The sequence below is a fragment of the Lissotriton vulgaris genome, chromosome 3_1 (assembly GCF_964263255.1).
Source record: "Lissotriton vulgaris chromosome 3_1, aLisVul1.2, whole genome shotgun sequence".
NCBI lineage: Eukaryota > Metazoa > Chordata > Amphibia > Caudata > Salamandridae > Lissotriton > Lissotriton vulgaris.
This window is the reverse complement of record NC_141689.1, coordinates 1010850534-1010874876: the sequence shown is the minus strand read 5'-3', so window position 1 is coordinate 1010874876 and position 24343 is coordinate 1010850534. Positions and strand designations below refer to the sequence as shown.

General features: G+C 40.8%; 1 protein-coding gene across 1 annotated transcript in view; it reads right to left on the bottom strand.

Moving 5' to 3' along the window:
• Window positions 1-208: 208 nt before the first annotated feature.
• The window catches only part of LURAP1L (leucine rich adaptor protein 1 like), a 113930-nt gene continuing 89795 nt past the window's right edge, over window positions 209-24343 (bottom strand). Inside the window, exon 2 of the mRNA XM_086961384.1 lies at window positions 209-1414. Within this exon, the coding sequence (XP_086817510.1) occupies window positions 1028-1414 (387 nt within the window). The 3' untranslated portion in view covers window positions 209-1027. The remainder of the gene's footprint in view (window positions 1415-24343) is intronic.

Below are 24343 nucleotides of genomic sequence, written 5' to 3'. Positions count from 1 at the left end.
TAGGGTTTATGAAGCTTTTCAAATTGGTATAAAGATGGCAGTGTCAAATAAGTTCACAATATTGCACAAATCCCTTCGGATTCAGTTTCACTTCCCTGGTGCAGCTGGAGAGCGTGCAGGCTCAACATCTAGTAGAAGTCCGTCCAGAAAGGCAGTCAGTATCTTGCGGTTTAATGAATAAGAAATTAGATTATACTGGAATAAAAAGTACAAAAAGTAATACCAGAAGCAGTTTTATTTCTCGACTGAAATATGCTTAAACTGCATTCCCCAACATCTCGTTTGAAAAATAATTGCTTTCTTAAACTGGACAATAAATTTATTATATTTTAGTTACATTGGAAATAAAAACAAACAATAAATTAATAAAACATATACCCACATAAGACACAAAAATATCGACCTGAGCGCTAAAAAAGCTACTTTAAAAAACAGTGTTCCTGAAGGACGAATACAACAGCAACAGAGCGGCCCCATCTGCCAAGCTTCTCAAAAATGCGTTCATTGCCAGATAATAGATTTTCAGTGGCCCTGAGAAGGCTTAGCTCTTCTGAGTTTTGTCATACTTTGCAGACCCAGGGAGCACATCAAACAAGAGCTAAAACCAAGGCACGTCATCGAACATATCAACATTAAAGGAGTATGGTACAGTCTCCTACAAAGTGAACAAAAGTGAGTTTTCCAACCACCCAGATTTCCCTTTCTTTACCATATCCTATCATGGGTTTGCATACTTACTTATTTTTTTGAATTTTTTTTTTTTACACAATAGCCAAGTACTTTTCTGGCATACTCTTTGCACTTTGTAAATTATTAGCTTTTGTAAGAGGCACGCTGCTGAATACTCAAGCTGTGAGAGTAAGAAAGCTCCTCGGCACATATTAGGATGCTTGCAAAGTAACAAGAAACCAATCAGTTTCAGAACATTTTAAAGTCCAACGATGGTATACAGTATGACGTTTAAAGTTGATGACCATGCAACAACCCAGTAGCAGCTTGTACGGTAAGTAAGGTTCCACATTTCTCATTAACCTAAGCAGAGGTACTCGTCAGTGTCATTTATGGGCCGCTTGTGCAAAGAATGACTCTCCACTGAATCCTCCGTCACTGAAACATCACTGAACTGATCAAAATCTGAAGGGGTGAAATGGCCCGGGATAGTGTCTGCCAAGGTGTCCAGGTAACTTCCCACCGAGATGCCATCCATGCCGTCGCTGCAGTCCTGTAAACTATTATAGCTGCCATGGAGGGACGTGTCCCTGCTCTCCAATAGGCTGCACAGGCTGTCACTCAAGCTGCTCCCTCTGCTTACAGGGATGCCCTTTTCTTCCATCATCCATTTAATGGACTCGATGTTTTCGTTGATGATAAGCAGCTGGCGCATCAATTTGACATCGGTAGCTCGGAGGTGACTCTGTGTGCAAGAAAGGAGAAAGACAGAGGTATATTAAAATACAAACTTATTTAGGCATTCAGGAGTTCGCCTGTGGCACTAAAAGAATAAGTTACACGTACAAAGAGCAAAATCTTTGTGAATCAGATTAATTGTCTTAAAATTGCACTCGTTCATCAGTGTGCAGACTAGCTAACTTGCAGCTTTGTGAACTTATGAAAGGCAATGCAGTATTCGTTCAGCTACCCCTACAACCCAGAAATAAGTGCCCACGTTGCCCTTGGCGCTGCTGATGTGGCAATAGCGCGTGGTAACAAAAATACAACGAGCAGACTATAAGGGCCCCCTTTTAGAAAATAAAATTTCAAAGTTATCAATACATGAGAGTAAGCAACTATTTCTGATCCAGAAATAACTACACATGGCAATTACATGGTTGCTTGTTCCATGCGTTTTAGTCATTTTTAATTAAAGATCGGATCCCAGTTCCATGTATGCAAACAATTGTATTAAACAACAAAAGATAACAAAACATGTTAGGTTACCAATAATCCCCACCCTGTATCCCCCCTCTATCCTGAATCCGACACAACATCATCTCTAACATCCCTCTAAGCTGTCATTTCTCCTAACTGTGACACATTTCAGCATGTAGGACAAATCACAAATGGTAAGAGATAACACTTAAAAGGTGGTACAATCTCCACATGGTAAAAATAAAAAGTACACTCTGGCGGATGCCCTCCTTTGCTTATACCTCAATAAATGACTTTCTACCATCTCTCCTCCCGAAATCCTACCTTCTGTTCCCTACAACTGTAGAATGAGGGACATCCTACACAAGCGAAGGACCATTAACCAATGAAAAGACAGTAAAAAATCCAACACAAAGCCATTCAGACCAATCGAAGGTAATAGAACCTGTGGACCATCAGGTATGTCCAGGAGGGCATCATGCGACAAGTTTATTTAAGTGCTTTAGACACAAGTGCCTTTCACACAATTAATTAGATGAATAAACCTCTTTACAAAAATTAATTGGTAGTTTCTCATCGCGAGCAGTCGCAAGCATACGCGACCACTCTCAATAAGAAACCGGACCTCCCCGCATCGAGAATCTTGCTGGCAGGTTTATTATCGATCGGCAACTTGATGTTGCTGATCGCTAACGAGGAAAAAGTCTCACCGGGATGTCATTTTGCTCGCTCACGGTTGCCAACTTGATGTTGAGGACCACGAGCAAGCAAAAAATGACTACACGTGTTTGCACTGTGCTACGTGCAATTCGTGTAGTGCGAAGTAGCGCAAACTTCGGAAACTACGCGAGCGTAGCTTAGCGTAGCTTAGTACTTCGCCCAGGGTTAGTTAGTGGGGATAAATTGCTAAGCTAGCTGGAATGGGTAGTAACCTGCCAGAATAACAATTGCTGGGTTCTTAAAGGTAGGTTTTTAAAAAGTGCAGAAAGTTTACCTCCACCATTTACCACCTGCTGGCAACCCATGGCAGGCAAGATACTTGGCTCTGAGGAGCATCGTGGGCTTCCCCATTGGTTCTGGAGGGGAGATGATCGGAGGCCGGGCAAAGCCTCAGTCCACAATCTCTAAAGCGGAGATTTTTCAGGATGTGAATCTGTCGTCCCTGCAGTTTTGAGTCCAGAATTACTGGGCCACTCTTAGCTGCCTGGAGAATTCTTGATGCAAATACTGCTCCTGACAAATCGGAATGAGATTTGAAGAGATGAACAATCTCTAATATCACTTCAGCACACATTTATTCTGTGTTAGCACATATGGGCTACTGCTTTTCGATTGACTATGACAACATTCAACAGCTTAAGGGGCACATTATACCAAAATCACATCAGTTCCTCTGTAAGGGTTTTTCCCAGGTAACCTACAGATGTTAAGATAGGGAGCCCTTGGGTGGTGCCTAAAGCCTGAAAAAAAGAACAATAATGCAGTAAAGCTTCCACGTTGTAGAGAGAGTAGGGAGAGATAGAAAGTCCTCTTAAGTTTTTCACTTAGTTCCTCGTTTGTTTTAAAAAGCTTTTGTGCACTCACTTCATCAGCACCCTTGTGCTGATGATGAAGCTTATAATTATTTACTACTCTTTCAACTGTTCGGTCAAAATGAAGGAACACATGACAGCTACTCTAATTTCTTTTTCCTCTTTTTGGTGGTTGGTAAATGTCACTTTTCACAAATACACAGCATAAATATGGGCTCAGCAAAAGTGTAGTTTGGGGTAGAGTTCTTTCCTAACTTTCACTGATAGTTGGTTGGCATGCACTTCAAAATTCCATTTTTGCTACTTAGCTCCATCTAAAAATCAAACCAAGCTGTAAATTCTCTATAACATAGTATTTGTAAAGCGCACGTTCACCTAGAAGGGTGTCTTGGAGCTGAATAACAGAGGTTTATTGATACCCAGATCAATGGTACTCATTTTGGCGATCTCTGAAGGATAAAATGCTGAGTGGACCTTCCAGGATTTGAACCGGTGACCATGAGGTCAAACACAGGCCCTTACAGGGGATCCATTAGTCCCCTAACCCACCAGACCCAGCTTCTTTATCAGACCAATTCAGTGAAAACTACTCAAGTGGATACATTTGTTTTGGGCTTGGTTTACAAATCTTCATACATTGCATTATGGTAGCATTTTATTTGCAGGTCACATATTTTATTCATATGGTTACTCTCTTGCATGCTGATCTTCGAGTCATAATTTCAGAAGTGCATTAAGTGGAAAAAGTCCTTCATTAGATATTAGATTCCTTTCCATGCAACTAATATGTCATCTGTATAGCACCACCAATGGTTAATGATTTTATAAACAGGTTATTTGGACTACAAAATTAGGAGGCTTCAAAATATGCCAGCCATGTTCCGGAGGCGGTCCTGGAAGGATTGAGTAGGAATTAAGCAGAAATTCCCCAAGTTTCAGAGACACTCTTTCATAAGAATTTGCAGGGATTCAAAACCCTAGGGACGCCCATACTATACTACAGAATGGACTTTTGGTTGTCCAGATTCCCGAATCCTGTGTGCCCAGTGGCGGGCGGCACGGTTGGGGGGTGGGGGGGGGGGAAGGGTTGCAGGGGATGGGGGAATGTACAAACGTTTTTTTTAAAACTCACCTTATCGCCGCTGCGTCGCTCCTCTGCGTCAGGACTCAGGAACCAGCAGGCTACTCTGACCAATCACAACGCTGCAATGCAGCGTTGTGATTGATAAGCACCCTGGCTCCCCTGACCAATCACAATGCTGTAATGAAGCGATGTGATTGGTCTGAGCATCGTGGTTCAGCCAGGAATAGGGAGCCTATGCATGTTCTCCATGCAGGCTGTAATGCAGCCTGCGTGGAGGACAGGGAAAATGTGCATGACTGTTTGGCCGGTCCGAGCATCTGACCTAGCCATCATATTTCACTTTCTCAAAGTTGTGGCTTCTATTGTAGCCTTACATGGAGATTCTGAGTCAAAGAAGCAAAGCAGTGGAGCGACGCACCTCCGCCATACTGGCAGAGCTGCTACTGTGTGTGCCCTGTGCATTTGTTGGGGCCTTGGCACACTAAAAGGTGCTTTTTCATCTGCCTCCATTTCACAGAACTAGGAAAACGCAGGACAGTTTATTTGTATAGTATATTGATTCCTCCTCCATGAAGCCTGCACAAGGAGGGAATATTGGCTGCGGCGCTGGAAGAATTTTCAGAGTGAGAGTGCTGTCACCAACAGTATATCAATGAAGTCAAAAGTACTATGAAAAATCCAAGAAACACACAGAGAACAAGTGTAGCAAATGAGCCACGCCCATTCAGCAAGAGAGTGGTGTAATATGTAGCCAGTGCTACATTTAGGAGCACACTGTTGCAAATATATTACTATGACATGGAGTGGTGATGTACTGTCTGTTACAGATGGCACATCTTAATTTGGAATGGCCACAAAATCTGCCCCGACCTGGAGTTTTACTGATAAAGCGATACAGCACGAAAACAAACTATATGTGGGAACCGAGTTTCAGTGAATATTTTATCTTTGGTGAATCGCCAAGATAAATGTCTGTATTTCCTTTGATCCTATTAAAATCTTTGTTTCCATCACTCTTCAGAATTACAAGAAAGATGTGCTTCATTTGTACTTCCCTAACTGGTGATATAGTTTGACACATGTGCACATATTATTTACCAGTATTTACGTTTTGTTGTGTGTTATAGGAAAATGGTCAACCTATATCGGTTCCTTTCACACACCCTGTACCCCAGTACGATTGTCACATAGTTCACTTTACAAAATCCTCTCACTTTTGCAGTTAGAGAAAAAAAAGTGGTCAGAGAAAAAAAGTACCCATCAGACTCCATGTTTAAAGAATAAGAGGTTTGTCAAAAAACTTAGTATGAGATTTGACCTCTGTCATTGAATGCACTGCAAATATGACAAGAAAAAAATATATATAAAGGCAGTTTTATTGGTAATTCACCTTCTAAACCCCAGCATGATCATTGTGGGGGTGCTGCAGCACCACTCGCACACCTACTTCAGGCGGCTAGGAACATTGTGCTCTACAGGGTTGCACATGCTCTGCTGACTAAATACTGAAATAGACTCAATAGTTTGAGTGGATGCCATATGGACAGTGCTGCAATCTTCCAGACAGGCCCTAAACCACAGAAGAGAACATGCACTCTGCCCTCAGGAGAATCTCAGGAAAATGGCAGCTGTGTGGATGAGCTGGCACCTTCAGGTTTCAGGTGAGGGACTACTTCGAGGAGCCCTCCTTGAATTCATGGATGTCCCGCGTTTCACATTGAGCTTTCTATGCAGGACGGACAGTTCAAGAGAGATATGGGCTTAAAAAAGATATGTTTTTACTTTTTACTCACCTATTGCTTCCTACCAATAGAAAATTCGTACTCTTTACATGTGCATTTATCAACCGTGTTTCTCCATGAGAGGAGTATACTTTGAAGGGACATTCTTGAAAGGGATTATCAAATATTTTAGGAGGGAGTGTGTTGGCCTGGCCCAAAGGAATCAAAGAAACAGTCTGTACGGGTCACATTCCAAAATGTAGCTGCTACTAGAATGCCAACATGCGCAGCCTCCGCAAAGCACAATGGGGTAAGCAGAAATGTAAAACGTTAACAAAGGCGCTTTCACCTTTGAGGCTGCATCATAACGCAAAAAGATGGGTCTCCCCTGTAGAATTTGATGAGGGGCCCCCCGAACCTCCCATATTTCACAAGTTGGAATTGGCTTTGGGCTGATTTAGGGAGGGGGGCTGAAGGTTTCACCCCCTCCTCCACCCCCTCAGGCATTGTTAACAGAGGACTGTGTTACACCCTTGCTTTCAGAAACCCACATTGTTACAGTAATGCTGCGCCGTTCAGTAAGTTAATTTTAGAGAAGAAACAACTGAGAAACAGGGTTCAAAATCGGTTTACTGGGTGGAAGGAAGGGTCAAGACAATGACTGAGAGAAGTCTCTTGAAGCCACCATAATCCAGGTCAGAAAGAGACCAATCTGAGTGCATCGCCTTTATTCTACAAAAAGTGTCAATCTCAAGGATGAGATCTCACTAGTACGGAATATCAATGATACACACAGTTCTAAATAATGCGAGAGTAGGAAGACGAAGAAGGGAGAGAGTTAAAGAGATGCAGATAGAACTAAAGGGCCGTGCGTGTTGTGTTTAGATGTCAAGCAGTCCAAACAAGACCCACAAAAAGGGAATGTGCTGGACAAAGTAGACAGAGGTAAATATACAACAGAGTTAACTAAATGCAGAAAAAAAGACAAGATCATTAGTAGTCACGGAAATCCTAAAAACAGAAGGAAAGATTGTGATATACAATCGCAATCAATCATGATAAAATATTTATGAATTGAGACTGGCAAGAGTAGAGGCAAGTACAATGGTTATGAGTTCCGCACACCCCTACTCAGACCCGAAGATGTGGTCAAGTGGCTTGAGCTGCTGACCTTGGAACATTGGGAACCAGCTCACATCACCACTCTATAAAAAAATATACATATATATATATATATAAACACACACACATATATATATATATATATATATATATATATATATATATATATATATATATATACACATAGACGGATCTTCAGTCTCGTCAATACATAAAGCACATCTCTCACTTGGAAAGATAAGCTGTGATTAACCTTTTCTGGGTGGAACGTGTTTTTACATGACCCACCCTGCATCATGAACTTCCCTGAAATTCAGGTTGTTTGTTTCACGCCTAAAAACGTTCTCACCCAGCCCTACTCGTGATAATTATACCAACAAAGAAACTGCACGATCCCTCCTTCCGAGACGAACAAGTAGTGTCTCTGTAGAAATATTGCGCACTTCTGAGAAGCGATGTAGGCACCTTTGAAATGCCCATATGTGGAGGTACCCGGCGCCCAGCTCACACGTCTATTTAACCTCCTTAACTGAACATTGGCTTTGACGTCCTAATAAATAGTGCGTACAGCGACAGCTTCTTCTCTGGCAAGCAGAAGAGACATATCAAAACAGAACTAAACATGTCTAGCTATCAGTGTACGACTGAAGGAGTGCTGTCTTAAGGCTGCCACAACAGGGAGAAGCAGACAAACTGTGCCAAGAAAAAGACATCAGGCATAAAAACAAGGTTCTGTTTGAACTGGAGGTTTTTGTTTGATATGCACTTTGTTTGCACAGCTAGGCTCAAAAGCATTCTGTTAAAAGTAAACGGTGGTCTGTGTATTACAACCGGTTGCTAGTGCTGTGTATCCAGCCAAAGAAAAGGCCATTGATTCTCCCACACTCGAGAGTATCCAGGGCTGACGCACTTCCTTAAATAACTGGAAGGCGCGTGTTCCAAGCACGCGCGCACCGGGAGAACAATAAACAGTGTCTAAGAAAGCACCACGGATGTTGCATCTGTTTTCATCAGGTGTACAATATGTAAAGTACCGAGCAAGCCTCTATTTGATAGAGCCGAATGTTCATGCACGTTCCGTGCGTGCGAACACATTCATTTGCTGTTTAAAAATATGACGGCATTTATGGGGCCTATGTCGATTCGGGTCACAAACTGAAATTGTAGTACCTGCTGTTTTAATGCAAAATGGCATTCTGTTTTTTAAACTGTTGTACGCACGCCCTGCATTCTATACGATGTTACACCGCAATACCTTTTCAACACAAGCATTACAACGCAAGTCGTTTTTAACGCCAGTCGTTACAGGGCGCTGGATTTAGGAATACTATGATTTAGTAAGATTTACTATTCCAACTCCAGTCTACAGACAGGAAAGAAGGTTTTGGTATAGTAAATCACACTATTCCTTAGGTTAGAGCGCCATCCAACGCAAGTCAATGACTTGCGTTGTAATACCCACTTTGTAAAGGTATTGCGGTGTAAACACTGTGATGTAACCGATGTTTCCCCTGCATTCAAGTGCACTGCTGCTGTCACAATCAGTGCGTCTCAAAGCAATTTTAACTCGAGTGCAAAATGGTGCTGGTTTGTATCTGCACACACTGCATTTGTGAGTGCAGATGTTCAATTTGCATTCACATTTGTATTGTATTTTTTGTTAATATAAGAAAGGCATATCTTAGCTGTGTGGTTCACAACAGGCACAACAACGTTGCTCTTGTTTATCAAGGGTACTCTCCCAGGATCCAGGAAAAGTCTCCCATCCTCTTAAATACATTATTGCAGTTTAGTTAATTTAATGGGAATTCCCCCATAACACTGTGGACAAAGTAAAACATCACCACAATAAAAATTGCTATACAGTTCATATGAAATACTATTAAAAGTAAAGACACACTCATTTGGGAAAGCATACAGAACAATGAAAACAGGTTATTTAACTTTACAAAGGCTAAGGTTTTAGCCACGTACGGGGCATCTGCTTGTCGACAATGCCCATATAGGGAATCTTGATTTAGAAAAGACAATTATTTCAGAAGCGTCAGATTTGAATATTCTTAAAACAAGCCAAAGTGTTTCAGACTCATCAGTCTACACAACGGTAGAGCCTATTTTTTTCGTAAGTAGTACATTTTGTGGGCTGTAAAATACAAAGTGATAAGCCGATTCTTTTTCAGTAAAGAAGGCCGGGCAACAATCATTACAACGGGTGTTAATAGTCCATTTAGAATTTGAAGTCTGTAAAGGAAGAATGCCAAATCTGATATTATACACATAGGTCTTGTACGGGTGAACATTTCTGGTATAAAAATACTGTAGAAAAAAAACCCTGTGCCAGTGTTCACAATTTCCATTTGCTTCACAAATGGCTTTTAAGATTCCTTCCCTACAGTTATTGACCATCTATTGATTTGGTGAAGATTAGCCCAAAGGTCTGTTCACTTTAGTTTGCTGAGCCAATTTTTAATATTCCTCAGTCACGGAACCATGCAAACATGATCTAGAGCCAATATCTCGTGCACGGAGCTTCGATAGTGAGCACATTCGTCCACACTCCATAACCTAACCTAATATAATAAGAATCTGATATTTGCAATGTGGTCAACTCTATTAGCAGCCAAATCTAATTGGAAAGGGAGAAGAGGGGATGCTACGTGGTTGGTGCAAACAAAGATCTTAGAAAAGTTTGTTCTATTGGACATAGTGAAAAGCTATTCCTGTGACCCAATTTCTCTGTGTCGTAGAGTGCTCCTCCAATCACCTTAAATCTGGGGCAACATGTCTTGAAGATGCATTAAATTTCTTCGTGACTGTAAACGACCTATGCTTTGGGATCATTCTACTTTTATTGATTTTAGCGGATTACGATACATTATCGGATTATGTGACTCTAAAGTACTCATAAATTGGCTTTACAGAAACTGCCATTTTACCATTAAAGTTAGGAGGTGGATTAAAGGTCATGTACTTTGTCTTCTGAGGATTGATCTCCAAGCAGTGTAATGTACAGAAGGAGGAAAACAAGTGCAGTAGGGCCTGTAATCCCATAAGTGTCCTGGAGATTAGAATTGCATCATCAGCAAACATCAAAGCTACAACTTTGATGCATGATGATGGAGCGTCATTTTGGCACTATCCCAGGTAATAACCAACCCCAGTGATGCAAAGTGAAAACAATGTTGTGGCTAGCGCACAACCCTGCCTAACTTCTCTACAGGGATGCTATTACCCCACCATGTCCCATCTGGCTTATGCATATGTTTGGGAGTGAAGGCGAATGCGGACTCCCAGTAAATGGTCTGGGGTGCCTTCATTTCTCTAGACATCCCACAAATGATTCAAAGGTACCAAATCAAAAGAATCAACAACATTTGTATACACATGGCTTTTCTTAAAAAAACATATTTCCAACACTAAAACTGAAAATGAAAAACCTGGTCAATGGTGCTAATACTAGTTTGGGAATCTGCTTGGAAATCTCCCAGTATTTATTTTCCAACCAGTTCGGCTCAAACTTGCCTACTGAAAACTTTATTAGGTTATCTAGGTGGCTGATAGACCTGTTGAATGGACTGTCTTCATGGCCCTTCTAATGCATCACATTTATTATAGTTTCCTTCCACCTTTCTGGCATTTCCATTCCCTCAGCTATCATGTTAAACAGCAGATTTATATAAATTACCCAAATTACTGTTTGGAACGGGACAGGTCACAGGTATACTATCGGGCCCTATATCATTTCAAACTGAAGTCTCAGAAATGGATTCACATGACAACGTTCAGCATATAACGCAACTCTCTACAGACCCTGAGATCATCAGAAATTCTCATGAGTACAAATTGTATTCCGGCGGGTTTCTATGGCATTTGTCCATTCTTGTAAAGTCTGCAGCCCATACATTGCCATCAATCAATGCTGTAAATCTTTAAGGCATATTGCCCTTTGGTCTCAGATGTAGGCCTATAATAGAATGTGATCAGTTAAAGTGACCAATTTTCCTACTGCCTTTTTCAATTGAGTCACTATTTTCTTCCTGTGTTCCACTACCACGTTGCATGCCCATAGCTCATGAAACAGATCTTGGGAAATATTTAGAGTGAGACAGACACATTTTAGATAACACCAGGGGTAAATTATATGCTATGTAGGAATTTGAATTTGGCCTAGGGCAGAATCGGGCATTACTCAAATCTTTATAGGAACGGACCAAGTTTCCGTCACACTTAGCAACCACCACCTGTACCCCACAGTCCTCCATTTCAACAGGATATGCCGAGCCAGAATAGCATGCTGTTCACTAATCACCTGGTAGAGGTAAGATAATGGTCATTCACCCCACACCAATGAATCAATTTCCTGACACAACCCCGACTCCGGTGGCTGACAAGGAAAACAACAAGATGTTTTTAGCAAATCTGCCAAAGAGTTAGAAATGGGCCATTCCTCCCTCATGCATTCGTAAATTTAGGGTTGGGGCAGGTTTGTGGAAAGGGGAATGTTTGGGTGATAATTTATGAAGAAGTAGATAAATATGCACAAAACAAAGGTTTTTTTTAAATTTACGTAACCATTGCATGTAGTTTCCCAAATGTCACGGAGTCAAGGGGTGAATTAATGGGTTTTACCGTAGGACTGAGGAGGAAAATGTGCTTGAAACAGAAGTTTGTTTCAAATGGCAAGGCATTTCTCACATTGCAAGCTAACCCATTGTCAGTCACATCCAAAATACTGACTTTTGGTTTGACAAAAAAAATTAAGGGCTCGTTATGGATATCCTTAAGAGAGTTCTTCTTCTTCTAAGATTTCCTATATACACACACACACACATACATTATATATATCGGCCATTGGGAAGAGAATGGGCGGTTGTGAGGCCATTGGCCCCATGCTGGGCGGCATGCATTGCCATTGCTGCCCCCACCGTATGGACTCCTGATTCCCGGGGCTGGCACGGTTAGGGGACTGGAGGAGGCATCTTTGTTGAACTTTTCCAGCAGGAAAATCGATTTTAAATTGCACATTGCACACCCTGCACTACCACACGGTGATTATCTTACCCCTGCGCAACACTTACCGGTTTCCATCCACAATGGTTTCTGGGATTTGGAGTTCACACAGACACAGTGAGCTCTTACAGGTGTGCGGACAATCGAGGGGCGGAGCGGGCTTGAAATTATTCAAAAGGAGGCAGAACGCTTTAACAGCTGACGGCAAATCCTCCTGGACATTTGGGCGCCGAGGAAGGCTAAATGAACAGCCAAAATGCATTCGCCAAACATCCGGTTTAATAAATGTTTCCAAACAGACTTTCCCCTGCATGGCCTCTACACTCTTTCTTTGGAAGGTGGTTGATTATATATATATATATATATATATATATATATATATATAATTTATTCTTTTTAAAATATTGACAGTAAAAAGCAAATGGTGGTTGTTTAATCCAGGCATTCTCCAAATCATAAGTTGCACAAGCCAAAAGGTGTGAACTTGTAACATACATATTATAAGAATTGATATCAGTGTTCAAAGGAGAGGTTTTTAAATCTAAACTCGGAACAATAGTACTTTCCATTATCACCAAATTCCTGTACCTTTTGGTCGGTAGAGGTAGCCAGGTTGATGCTCTGAGACGCCCTCACAAGTCCATACTAAGATCTCAACTAGCACCAAAGTGCTGCAAAACTCAGCTATATGGATATAGTGAAAGAACAACATTTAAAGGGCACAGTCCAACCTAATGCTGACTTCCAAAACATCTGGCACCTCTGGTGATTAACAAAAATTCAATAAAACAATAAGGTATACGAATTTTTATACTGGAGTAGTTCGATTTCTCTATTTCACAAAATGCTTCTTACATAATCTTGCCTTACCCCTACTGAAGCAAGTTGGCTATCTTATCTATTTAAGACCCTGGAATCCATCAGCCAGATTCATCATCGTCATGTTTTGCGAGTCTGTAATAGCGATTCATAAAGAATCGCTATTACAGACTCGCTAAATGGGATTCATGTAGGAATTGCAATATTTATTGCGATTCCTACACCTTCCTTATTTGCGATTAGCTAATTGCTAATCGCAAATAAGGAATAACTCCCCATTCATTCCTATGGGCCTAGAGGCCCATAGGAATGAATGGGAAGACATATCAATGTGCGAATCGCTATTAGCGATTCGCATTTTGATTTTACGATTTCAAGGGTGCAGGGGTGTCCAATGGACACCCTGTTGCACCCCTGAAATGTAAATGTAGCCTGATGGTGCGCACACACATCTCCAAAGGACATGTGTGTGTAACATACCACTCAGAAAAATGCACTAAAGTGCATTTTACTAAGTTTTCGCTATTTACCACGAAGTTACACTTCGCGGTAAATAGCGGCCAGAAATAGCGAATTCGCAAATAATAAATGGATAATGAATTGCATTTAAGGAATCTCAAATAGAGATTCCTTAAATGTAATTCCTCGCAAATATGCGATTTTGCAATTAGCGATTTTTGCATTTGGGATGATGAATCCCAAATGCAAAAATTGCGCTCGCAAAGGGCCAGATTCGCAGAATCCGGCCCTTTGCGAGCCGATTTTTCTTTCATGAATCTAGCTGCATGTCCTTTAAAGTCGGGCATCCTTTTTTTTAAAGTCAGATAATACCACCTTGTTCACATTTAGTGCAATCAGTTTGTCTCACTTCTGAAAAGAGGTGTGCCTGGTAGCATAGTACAGATTGAAATAAACCAGGCAATCACACATTTCACTCTTCTACTACTGCCAGCTGCGCCTGTGCTCTTGTTTTTCTCGGCTTTGAGTAACTGAAAGGCTTACATTTTAATAACAAAGACTTTCGATACCACCTAGGCATTTCCTCCCCTTGAGCTGTATATTTTTGGCAGATGTGGCAATAGGCTGGTAAAAGATTTTTTTGATTTTTATAGCAAATACGTTTTGTCATTCAAAATATTTATGCATTTTTGTTGTTAGAGTTTAGGACTTATTTCCCGTAAATAAATCTCCCTAAAAGGGTGTGTTTGAGATGTTGCAAAGTTTATTAAGGCAACACTGAGACTGGAAGATTCTACTGAATTGCACCAGGTGGGGCATAAGTGAAGAGATAGCACACATAATATTACGACAAATGCTGTTCAAAATGTTTAGATTTTCTAATCACTGAAATAAAAGATATGAATGAAAGGGAAGTACCTTGCACAAGGGTTTCTGGCCGCATACACATTTCTCCCCGATACATCAGGTAGAGAAGACAGTCAAGCGCTCACGATAACATTGAACAATAATCACATTATGCCACCCACTAAAAGCTCCTGCAATTGCTCTTAATGGTTTCAACATTTTTATCAACATCTCCGGTTGATCTTTTCTGTACTTCAGTAAAGTCGAAACAAGATTGACTCATTTGTCCTAAGACTCAAACTCCTAGATCAGGATCAGCCTATCCACTCTCACTTCAATATCAGAACACAGCCAACTATTCAAGCTGCATCAACGACCTGATCTGCAACACCAGGCTTCCTGGGCTGCCACGTTCACAAACCTTGCTGGGCTATGAAGAAGATCCTAATAGAATTTCCTGCCTCAGGATGGTTTCAATATTCGTTTTCTGAAATGTGATGGAGAGGGACAACAAAGAACGGTGTGTTCATTGCTTATATCTATTTTGAATAGCACACTAAGATTGCCCAAATACTCAAACCCTCCAACGCCGCCACCTCAGGCAAAAGGAATGATGTCATTTCAGACCTACACTACAGGGGTGGCTCCTCTGCTAAGGCGGAGGTGTGTCGCCCCACTGCTTCAAAACAGTGCAAACGAAAAACAAAAGGATAATAACAAAACTTTATTATCATTTTATTTTTTGTATTGCAGTTGCACAGCAGCCAGCCAGGTTGCTAGGGTGGTGCTAGCCGGCTCCTCTGACATCCGTTGAGGTAGGAGGAGTGGTGACTGCACCTTCAGTGCGCATGAGGGTTTGGCCGGCCAAACCAGCATGCTTACTGTGCATGTTCTCCACAGGCTGTATTATAAAGTCTGGGTGGAGATCATGCCCAGCCTCCGAGCCCCTATCTGAGGGTTGAACCATAGTGCTCAGACCAATCACAACGCTGCTGGAAAGCAGCATTGTGATTGGGCAGGGGATTCTGGGAGGATGTGTTCTTCCTGTTTCCTGCTTGAAGGAGAAAAGGCCGACGGCGACCCCTTGGAAGTTTTCTTTTCTTTTTTTATTCTTTCCTAATCCCCCCTGCCCCACCACCTTCCCAGGGCCCCCACCACCGTTCCCTACCAGTCGCCACTGCTACACTACCTTCCAAAGACCAAGCAATGCAGAGTTTCCTATAAAATAAGGCTAAAAAAATATAACCCCCTCTACTTTGAAATCAGGAAATATCTGGATTCTTGCAATTACAGAAGTTACTTTGCAAAACGTTTTTTGAGAAATAACATAACACAAGATGTGAATTTGCAAAGCGCACATTCACCCATTGGGGTACACTGGCACTGATTAACAGGTTTTTATTGAGCTCATTAGTAATCATTTTAATTGAAATCGGAAGGACAAAAGGTTGATTGGACCGCCACGATTTAAACCAGAGACAATGAGGTCAAAACAGGTTTCTGGAGTTGTCAAGTGGATGCACCAGTCCACTGAGTCAACAGACCCAGATAATTAAAAAAAGAAAAAAAACACCACAATAGGTGTGTATGTGCCATGCTTCTGTCATCTTCAAGTGGCATCCTACTAGCACTCCATTAACCTTCACTAGCCGTATAAATTCCATGACCTTAGAGAGGCCTTCAACACTGAACAATGCCCATCCTTCTGCATTTCCCCATGAATGTATGGCAGCCTTAGGATCTGGCCTAGTATGTCCCATATGCTCCATTTTGTAATTAACATATAGACACAATGAGTTATAGTGTCATTCATTTATGTAACCCCCAAAGGTACCGTGGCTTTTTCCTTCCAAGCACTACTTTATTTTCATACAACTATCAATGCTTAACATAGTTGATTTGTGAATGAATTTAATGACCATATGAATATAAAGATTTAGGACATAAGTGCACAACAATAGCCACCGTTTTAGCGAAAAAAAAGCAAAACAAACCATTTCAATACAGATAGGTTATATCAAGACTGAGAGACACACATATTATACAATAAATGTAACTATGGTAAAGTGGGGGAGAGGCACATCAATGGTACTAGCATGTTGTCCATTCTGATCCACACAAAGCTACAAGAGGCCTCAGGGATTCCCAGATCCTTGGTCAAGGCAGTTACCCATATAGAGTGTGAAAATGTGCCTCAGGCCAATAAATCCACACACAATCCACAGACGAAAATTCTCTTGCTGAATGTCCAGCTTGAAAACCTCCCTTTAATTCAGAATAATCTTCTTCTTTCCCAGTTATATTATAAATGTTAGCAGATGGCACTCCACAAACAATCTCTTCACATGTCCAATAACTCCATACATCGGTAGGAATCAGAATTTGAGCGGTGGTCTTTATTGAAAATTGTAAAGGAGGCGGCAAACCTCATAAGGGATTAGTATATAAAAACTATTGGTTGGTTTAATTGGTAGAAAGTGCTGCTCAGGAAACATTTATACAGTCTGTAAAACCCATGAGGATATGTTTAGCTTCAAGATTACCCTACAAACAGAATTAACTGATAGAAAAATTATCATAGGAGTGTGCAGTTGATTCATTAAAATCTGTTCAAAATTATCTTTTTTGGGTAACCAGTCGTTTGGTGTTTGTCATTGTTCAGCTGAGCAGCCGCATGCCAAAGTGTGTTCTGCAGTTTCTGATGGACCACTTGCTGTACGTGGAGATACAGTAAATCCTTGCATTTGGTTGTTCTTTTTAATGACCAGACTCACAAAGTCGTCCATTTCACCGGTTTAACATTGGCGTTGAAAAAAAATCTACATTTCTAGAAGTTGCTTCAAGGACAAATGAGCTGATCAGCAATCCTTTGAAAAGTGCTTATAAATTATACCCAGCAGATGGATTAAGATACAGTTTCGGGAAACCTGATGCATATCCAAGGAGATCCTACTTTTAGTGAAAGAGTTGAAAATGCCAAAATAATGGCAAAACAAGCAAATCCTGTATGTTGCATGCAGCCTCTATATTTTTAAGGCAGTGGTAGGCTTAGCTATCCCTGTGAGGATAAAGCATAACCCCTGCCCAAACTACAAACCAAGACATTTAATAATGAATACCAGAGGAGATCTCCTCATTGCAACAACCAAAGGGCACTCAAGGAGAAAACTGCAATCACCACACTTATATAAAAAAAGACAAGCTTCTGCAATAGCTCAGCCCATGAACACGGCATATAGCTGCTGCTATGGAATATTTTCTACAATCCTTCAATATTGATACTAGAAAAGTAAAGAGGTTTGTGTACATTTCTAAAATCCCAGTCAGCATAAAATGTATGAAACAAAATCCTAGAGAGCATGCCTTCTTTGGCCATGTGGTACAAACATATGCAAAATTGATGATAGTATCCAACTAGAGGACCTCAGAGTCTGAAGCAGAATTAACATGCTTGGGGAAAAGGACTAGTAGTCAAGTGCATCAACAAGTTACAAAGAAACTGCTGGCTTTAGCAAACTGAATAAATCACAGTGGTGCTTCCATATTTTGGAATTCCAGAAGAAACAGAGAACAATAAAACAAGATTGATATTTCTTGGATGCTCCTCCTTACATTGATGAGGAGGACCATTGCCACGTCACATTGGTATTTAAAGCACTGCATTGGCTACCCCAAGAAAACCATACATGCCTCATCAACTGAAATCTGGAAAATCTATTCATCAAGCCAGACTCTTCAATGTATGTAGGGGACCATCAGGATCAAATAGTCCTGAGCTTCCTCTGATTATAGACAGTACCCATCATATACAAACAGGTCACCAGTCAGTTCATTTATTGTCCTGTAGCATCAAACTAAATTGTACTTTCTCATGGCGTATAAGTGCATCCTACTTTGTTATTCTATGACCAGAAGCTGATAACATTTCCTATTCTGAAGCTTCCTTGACATTTTATATGTTTTCCTCCTGTTTACGTCATGCTCCTTGAATGTCCTTTATCCTTCTCCTTGGCTTCTTCTTACTTGTCGACTACTCCTTCAATTCTCTAACCGTGCCATGCTTTGTATTGTTAGTGATGCTACAATGTTACTTGTAAGGGACTGACAGCTAGATGCATCAAGCGAAATATCGTTCACAAAGGAGCAGATTCTCAGAATCTGCCCCTCTGCGACCGGTATTTATGCATTTGGGATGCATCATCCCAAATGCTCGTTCATCGTTCAAACAGGTCTTTATTCGATTTACATCATAAATGACAATATGCATAAAAATACAGTTCATACAGATTAGTATATAAGATAATAAATACTTTACAGTTTAAAACCAGGTTAAAAAAGTATTAAATTTAAACAATGATGTAAGAAGACCCATGATGACCTATAAACAATACTAAGTTGCAGCTAAAAACACATAAAAGCGAATAACATAGAAACTTCATTTTCCAAGATTGCGACTACGGAGTGACCAGGCCCAGCTTAGGAATTTTGCTACACCAATGACGATAAGGGGAGTAGTATCAGTTTTTAAGATCCTAATAGCTACAATGCATAAATCGCTATTTGAATTTAAGGAATCTCAGATTGAGATTCCTTAAATGCAATGCATTAATATAAAATAGCTAGCGATTTCGCTGATAGGGGTCGCTATTTACCGTGAAATCAAACTTCATGGTAGATAGCGAAAACTGTGAAAAATGCACTAAAATGCATCTTTCAAAGTTGTATGTTACACACACATGTCCTTGCGACATGTGTGTGCGCAATACCTGTGTCCAGGTCAATTTAAGGGGTGCAACAGGGTGTCCTTTGGACACCCTTCACCCTTGAGATTGCATTCTCAAATTACGATTAGCTAATTGCTAATCGCAAATTGAGAATTCCACCCCATTCATTCCTATGGGCCTCTTGGGCCATAGGAATCAATGAGATGTCATTCCTTATTTGGGAATCGAAATCTGCGAGTCGCATATAAGGAATATTTAGGGATTGCTAATATTTTAGCAAATCCTACATGCATCTGATTTTGTGAGTCCCTAAATGCGAATCCTTAAACTTTGCAATTAAGGACTCGCAAAATCGAACGTTGATGCATCTAGCAGTATGGCTTTGTACCTAGAGTCGTTGACATGCCCCTTCTAAATGGCCAGTACTGCAGGAAACAATGTCACCTAATATGCAGGACACTCATGGATCTGTAATATGTAATGTGGTTTCACTAAGTGAATGATTCATTTTGGATTTGCAAGACAGCAGCCTAATATACAATCACATACAATAAATCTAATGACAACTCCTATACATGGTCAATGGATAATCTTGAAAATTTGACATGATTCTGGCCGACCAGAACCTATGTTGGATACCACTGGCAAATATAGACTTAGCGTAACCTGAATTAGGCCAAAACCATTAGCCAGTGCACAGGGTAGTTTTACATACTATCTTCTCATCTACTGAGGAGGTTAGTGAGAAATAAATGTGAATGAGGACATAATAAAACTCTAACAATGCAAAAGGATATGATAAATCCACTAACTTCCATCTGTCCCCTTTCCTCTTGAACAGACAAAAGCACTAAGGCTTGACAACTTTTGTTAGTTGTTAAATGTTGTGTTATGTGTAGTTGTAAAGCACACCATCACCCATGAGGGTTTCCTGGCGCGGAAGAGGTGTGCGCCCTGCCTAGGGTACATTGGTTAATTGAAACCAAGTCTTCAGCTTCTTGCAGAATTCTAGAAGAGAGGAGGAGGCTGTGATGTGGAATGGGAAGTCCTTCCATGCTTTAGGAATGATGTAAGAGAACACCCGTTCTCCTGGTGTATCTCAGCTGAATTGTGTTTGCAGAGCTTGAACACGTGGGAACATATAAGGGTGGCTACATAGGTGGTTTCGAAATCTGTGTTCAGTATAATTACACAGATGCACACACATTGAACAATGTAATATATTGTGAAATATTGTTTAACCAGTTATCAGGGTTTGTCTGGGTCTAAACGTATGTACAAAGAAATTCCTATGCCCTTGAAAGAACTCCCAAAGACACGTCATTTAGATAAACATCCTGCAAAATTGATTCATATCACAGGCTCTCTTCACCTTCTAAAGGTTATAGACTGCACCCTTTGTTCCTTGCACACTGTTACACACCGAAATGAAAACTCTGCCTAGGGAACCTCAGGAGGAAAAAAACACTTCCTGACTTTGGCATGAGACTTAATAGTGCAAGCATGCACTCACTGTTTCAGAATTAATTAATACAGGAGGACAAATGAGAGCAATCCAGTCGAAAACATCCTAATTCATTCTGGTCTCTAGAAAGTTTAACTTCAGTTGGTCAGCATCACACAGTAAACGTTGAAATTGACAAGATGTTTCTGACTCTCATATAAGGCAGGGAAAATTCCTGATGACTGTGAGAGTTTAACTAAAAGGGCAACCAACTCTACCTTTTCAAATATTAAAGGTAAATGCATTTGTGCCAATATTGGGGCATTTGTTTACAATCCTTATGTTTCATTGAAGTTTAAAATTCAGAATAAAATGGTCTGGTGTGGGAGTTGCACTCCCATCTTACCTCTTGTGTGCCGCACTGTGGATTAGAAGATAGGCAATATCAAACTGGTTTTCAAATTTCAAGATGGGGATAAGATTGGTCCTTAGCTTGAAAATAGTGCAACGTCATACTGGGAGTAAGCAGGATGATCGGGAGATTTGAAGGTGAGGAGGCACCTATTTTGGAGGATTTGCACTCTGCTTTGTAAACTACACTGTGACGTACAAAGTACAACTGAACTTTATGGTACCTGTGAGAATTTGAGTTGTTGGTTGATGGGGGTGTTGGTGGAGAGGGATATAAGCCCTTCTCAAGCAACATCCACCATCCTTGCCAGGGTGAACCACAATAAGTCACTAAATCAACCAGTGCTTAACCCTTTGGCAGCCTGGCACAAAGGCAATCAGGCCTAAGTTAGAGGCATGCTGCACACAAACAGTAATAAAGTGAAAACACACAACACAAGAAAAATCCCACACCAATTTAGAATAATTGATGGAAATGTAATAAAATATTTGACACTGAAATGACAAAAATCCAAACAGTAGAACCGAAGACATGCAATTTAAAATTCTTAGGAAAGCATGTCCCAGACCGGCACGACCGGATATCATCAATTCACAAGTCACAAGTTCAGGCGGACTGTGGAGGAGCTTGGTTTAGTCTCACTGAGGATTGTACCTTATGGCCTTGATGCCGGGCGTTGCATAGTGCTGTGTCAGTTTGGATGAGGAGCCGCAAGGGCAGTGGGAGAGTTACTGCATCGAGTTGCATTGCACTGTGTCAGTTCCGATGAGGTTACCGAACAGGGGCTGCGATGTAAGGTACTGTGTGGCGCTGTGTTGAGCTTTATCCCTTCTGATGGAACCCACAGTTGGGCCAGGAGGAGTAGCCTTTCATGCCAGCCTAGGGTCCAGGAGCTGTGGGCACCTCTTGGGGATCAGGAGTCATTCCACCATAGTCCATCAGCAGGGCACATGTAGGCCCAGTTGAGTCAGGGCTGATTGTACGGTGTTCTGCAGCTCAGAACAGGAGGCCAGGCAGCTAGCCCTTGGAGTCACTCTGGTGGTTCTGGGTTCAGGAAACAGGTCCAGCCTGATTTCCTCAGGCTGCAGGGACGTCCTCCTTGCAAAGGCAGCAGAGCAGTCCTTCTTCTTAGTCTTGTACAGGCCCAAAAATGATCTGAAGAGTGGGTCCTACTTTTATACCTCGCAAGGTCTTTGAAATGGGAGAAGCTTCTGGAGTTTTCCCCCCTACAGAGGTGTTTGGAATTTCCTGCCTGCCCTGGTCACAATAGGCAGGTGTGAAGTTCTTTGTGTGTGAGCTGAGGCAGTGTACTTGTAATGCAAGTCAGACAGGTGATAGCTCTGCTCTCTCATCAAGTCAGGATGGCCCATTCTGCCAATGCCTGGGCCCTCTACTGTGAAACTGTCTGGGAGGAATACACAAAGGGCAAATGCCAACTACACCTAGTCATGTGACCCAGGAAAAGGCTGCAGGCATCAAATCGTTAGGACAAGAAAATGGCAACTTTCTAAAAGTGTCACTTTCAGAATTGTGACTAAAATCCTGATTTGACAATTAAAGAGGATTTCAAATTACAGTTCCTTAGACACCAAATATGACATACCTGTACCTGCTCCAGAACAAAAGTTCTTACTTATTAAAAAAAATAAGATGACCCAATGTTATCCTATGGAGAGGTAGGCCTCGCAGTATTGAAAAACAAACGTGAGTTTTTCACTACAAGGACAAGTAAAACATTTTTAAAAACATGTCCAACTTTCGAAATACAATGGACACTGCTTCAAGGGCCCTTATGGCCTATTCTGGGGGTGACACGCATTTAAAAAGGGAGGTTTTGGCTTGAAAAAGGTTTACTCAGTCAAAATGGCAGTTTAAAACACCACACAGGCTGCCATGGCAAACCTGAGACATGTTTAAAAGGTCTACTTCAGTGTGATACATAATAAGAGATACAGGCCCATTAGTAGTATTTAATTTACAGGCCCTGGGTACACGTAGTTCCACTAGGTAATTACAAATAAATTAAATGTGCCAAATGGGGGAAAGACAGATTTACCATGTTTAGAGGAGAGAAAACAAGCACTTCAGCAGTGGTAAAGTGCAGAGTCCTACGGTCAACTAAAACAAAATTCAGCAAAACAGGAAGTGTAAAGGCAAGATGGGTGACCCTGCAGAGAAGGCCAGGTCCACAAGTGGCCTTGGTAAAGTAATGAAGGTACATGCATGAGCACACACACACACACACACACATACACACACACACACACACTTCATACAATTAAATGTCCCAAAGATGTCAGTCTCGACATTTAGCCAGTTATCTCAGTTTGTATTGGGAATGGGATAAGGAGCAAAAGAAAACAGTATTCCATTAGAAGGCTCGACAAGAAGGGGTGTTTTTTTAACACGTTTTAGTAGTTCCTTTACGTTTGGCTTCACTTATGATTTTTTTCTTTCTTCCATTAGTAATCAAAGGCTTATCTACACACAGAAGATTTCTCAAAAAGTACATTCATGTCAAGTTAAAACCTTTCTCTGTGTATTTTGAAACTTTAGTATTTTCACATTTATATCAGCATCAGTAATTATAGTAGTCAGAAGTGCTGGAGGCAGAAATGAAATAAATGCAGAAGAATAGCTGTGAAAAAATGCGGAGATAATGTTATTGTGAGGCTCAGGCATGCGTCTCTCGAACAAAGCCAGGTTTCTTCGGATTTCCTAACTTGCATTCCAGATTTGTTTTCCGACGATTATTTAAATTGTGTAGTTTTCTCTTGTGTCGCTGTCAGAGCTCACATTAAGCATTCCATTTTTACTTTTGGTCACTATTATTAGAAGGTTACCTAGCAATAAAAATGCACATTTAGATATTACAGTCATTTTTATTAAAAAAATAAATACAAATAAAATATTTCAGAAATGTAAACGAAATGTTTTTTCCAGCAGTGGTTTAACAGATTATGAATCCCAACTGTAACATAAAAGAAATGTGCAACATGTTTAAATAACATTTTCATTTGGAGGGATCTTAAGTTTTACTTTTGCTATTATTATAGATAACAGAAACATTTGAAATGGGGATCTAGAGAGCACAACCATCAACCCATGCATCCAGATTCTAGGTACAAGCAAATTTCGTATTAGTTTTAAGGACTCCAAACAAAGTCTTCGAATAATGGCAATTCTAGTGTGCAGTTAGAGGGATTTTGATTTAATTGGAGTCTATTTTGAGATCATTGCTCTAAGCTTTCAATCAGGATGATGTAATCAAAATAATTACACTTGTTACATCAACAAATAG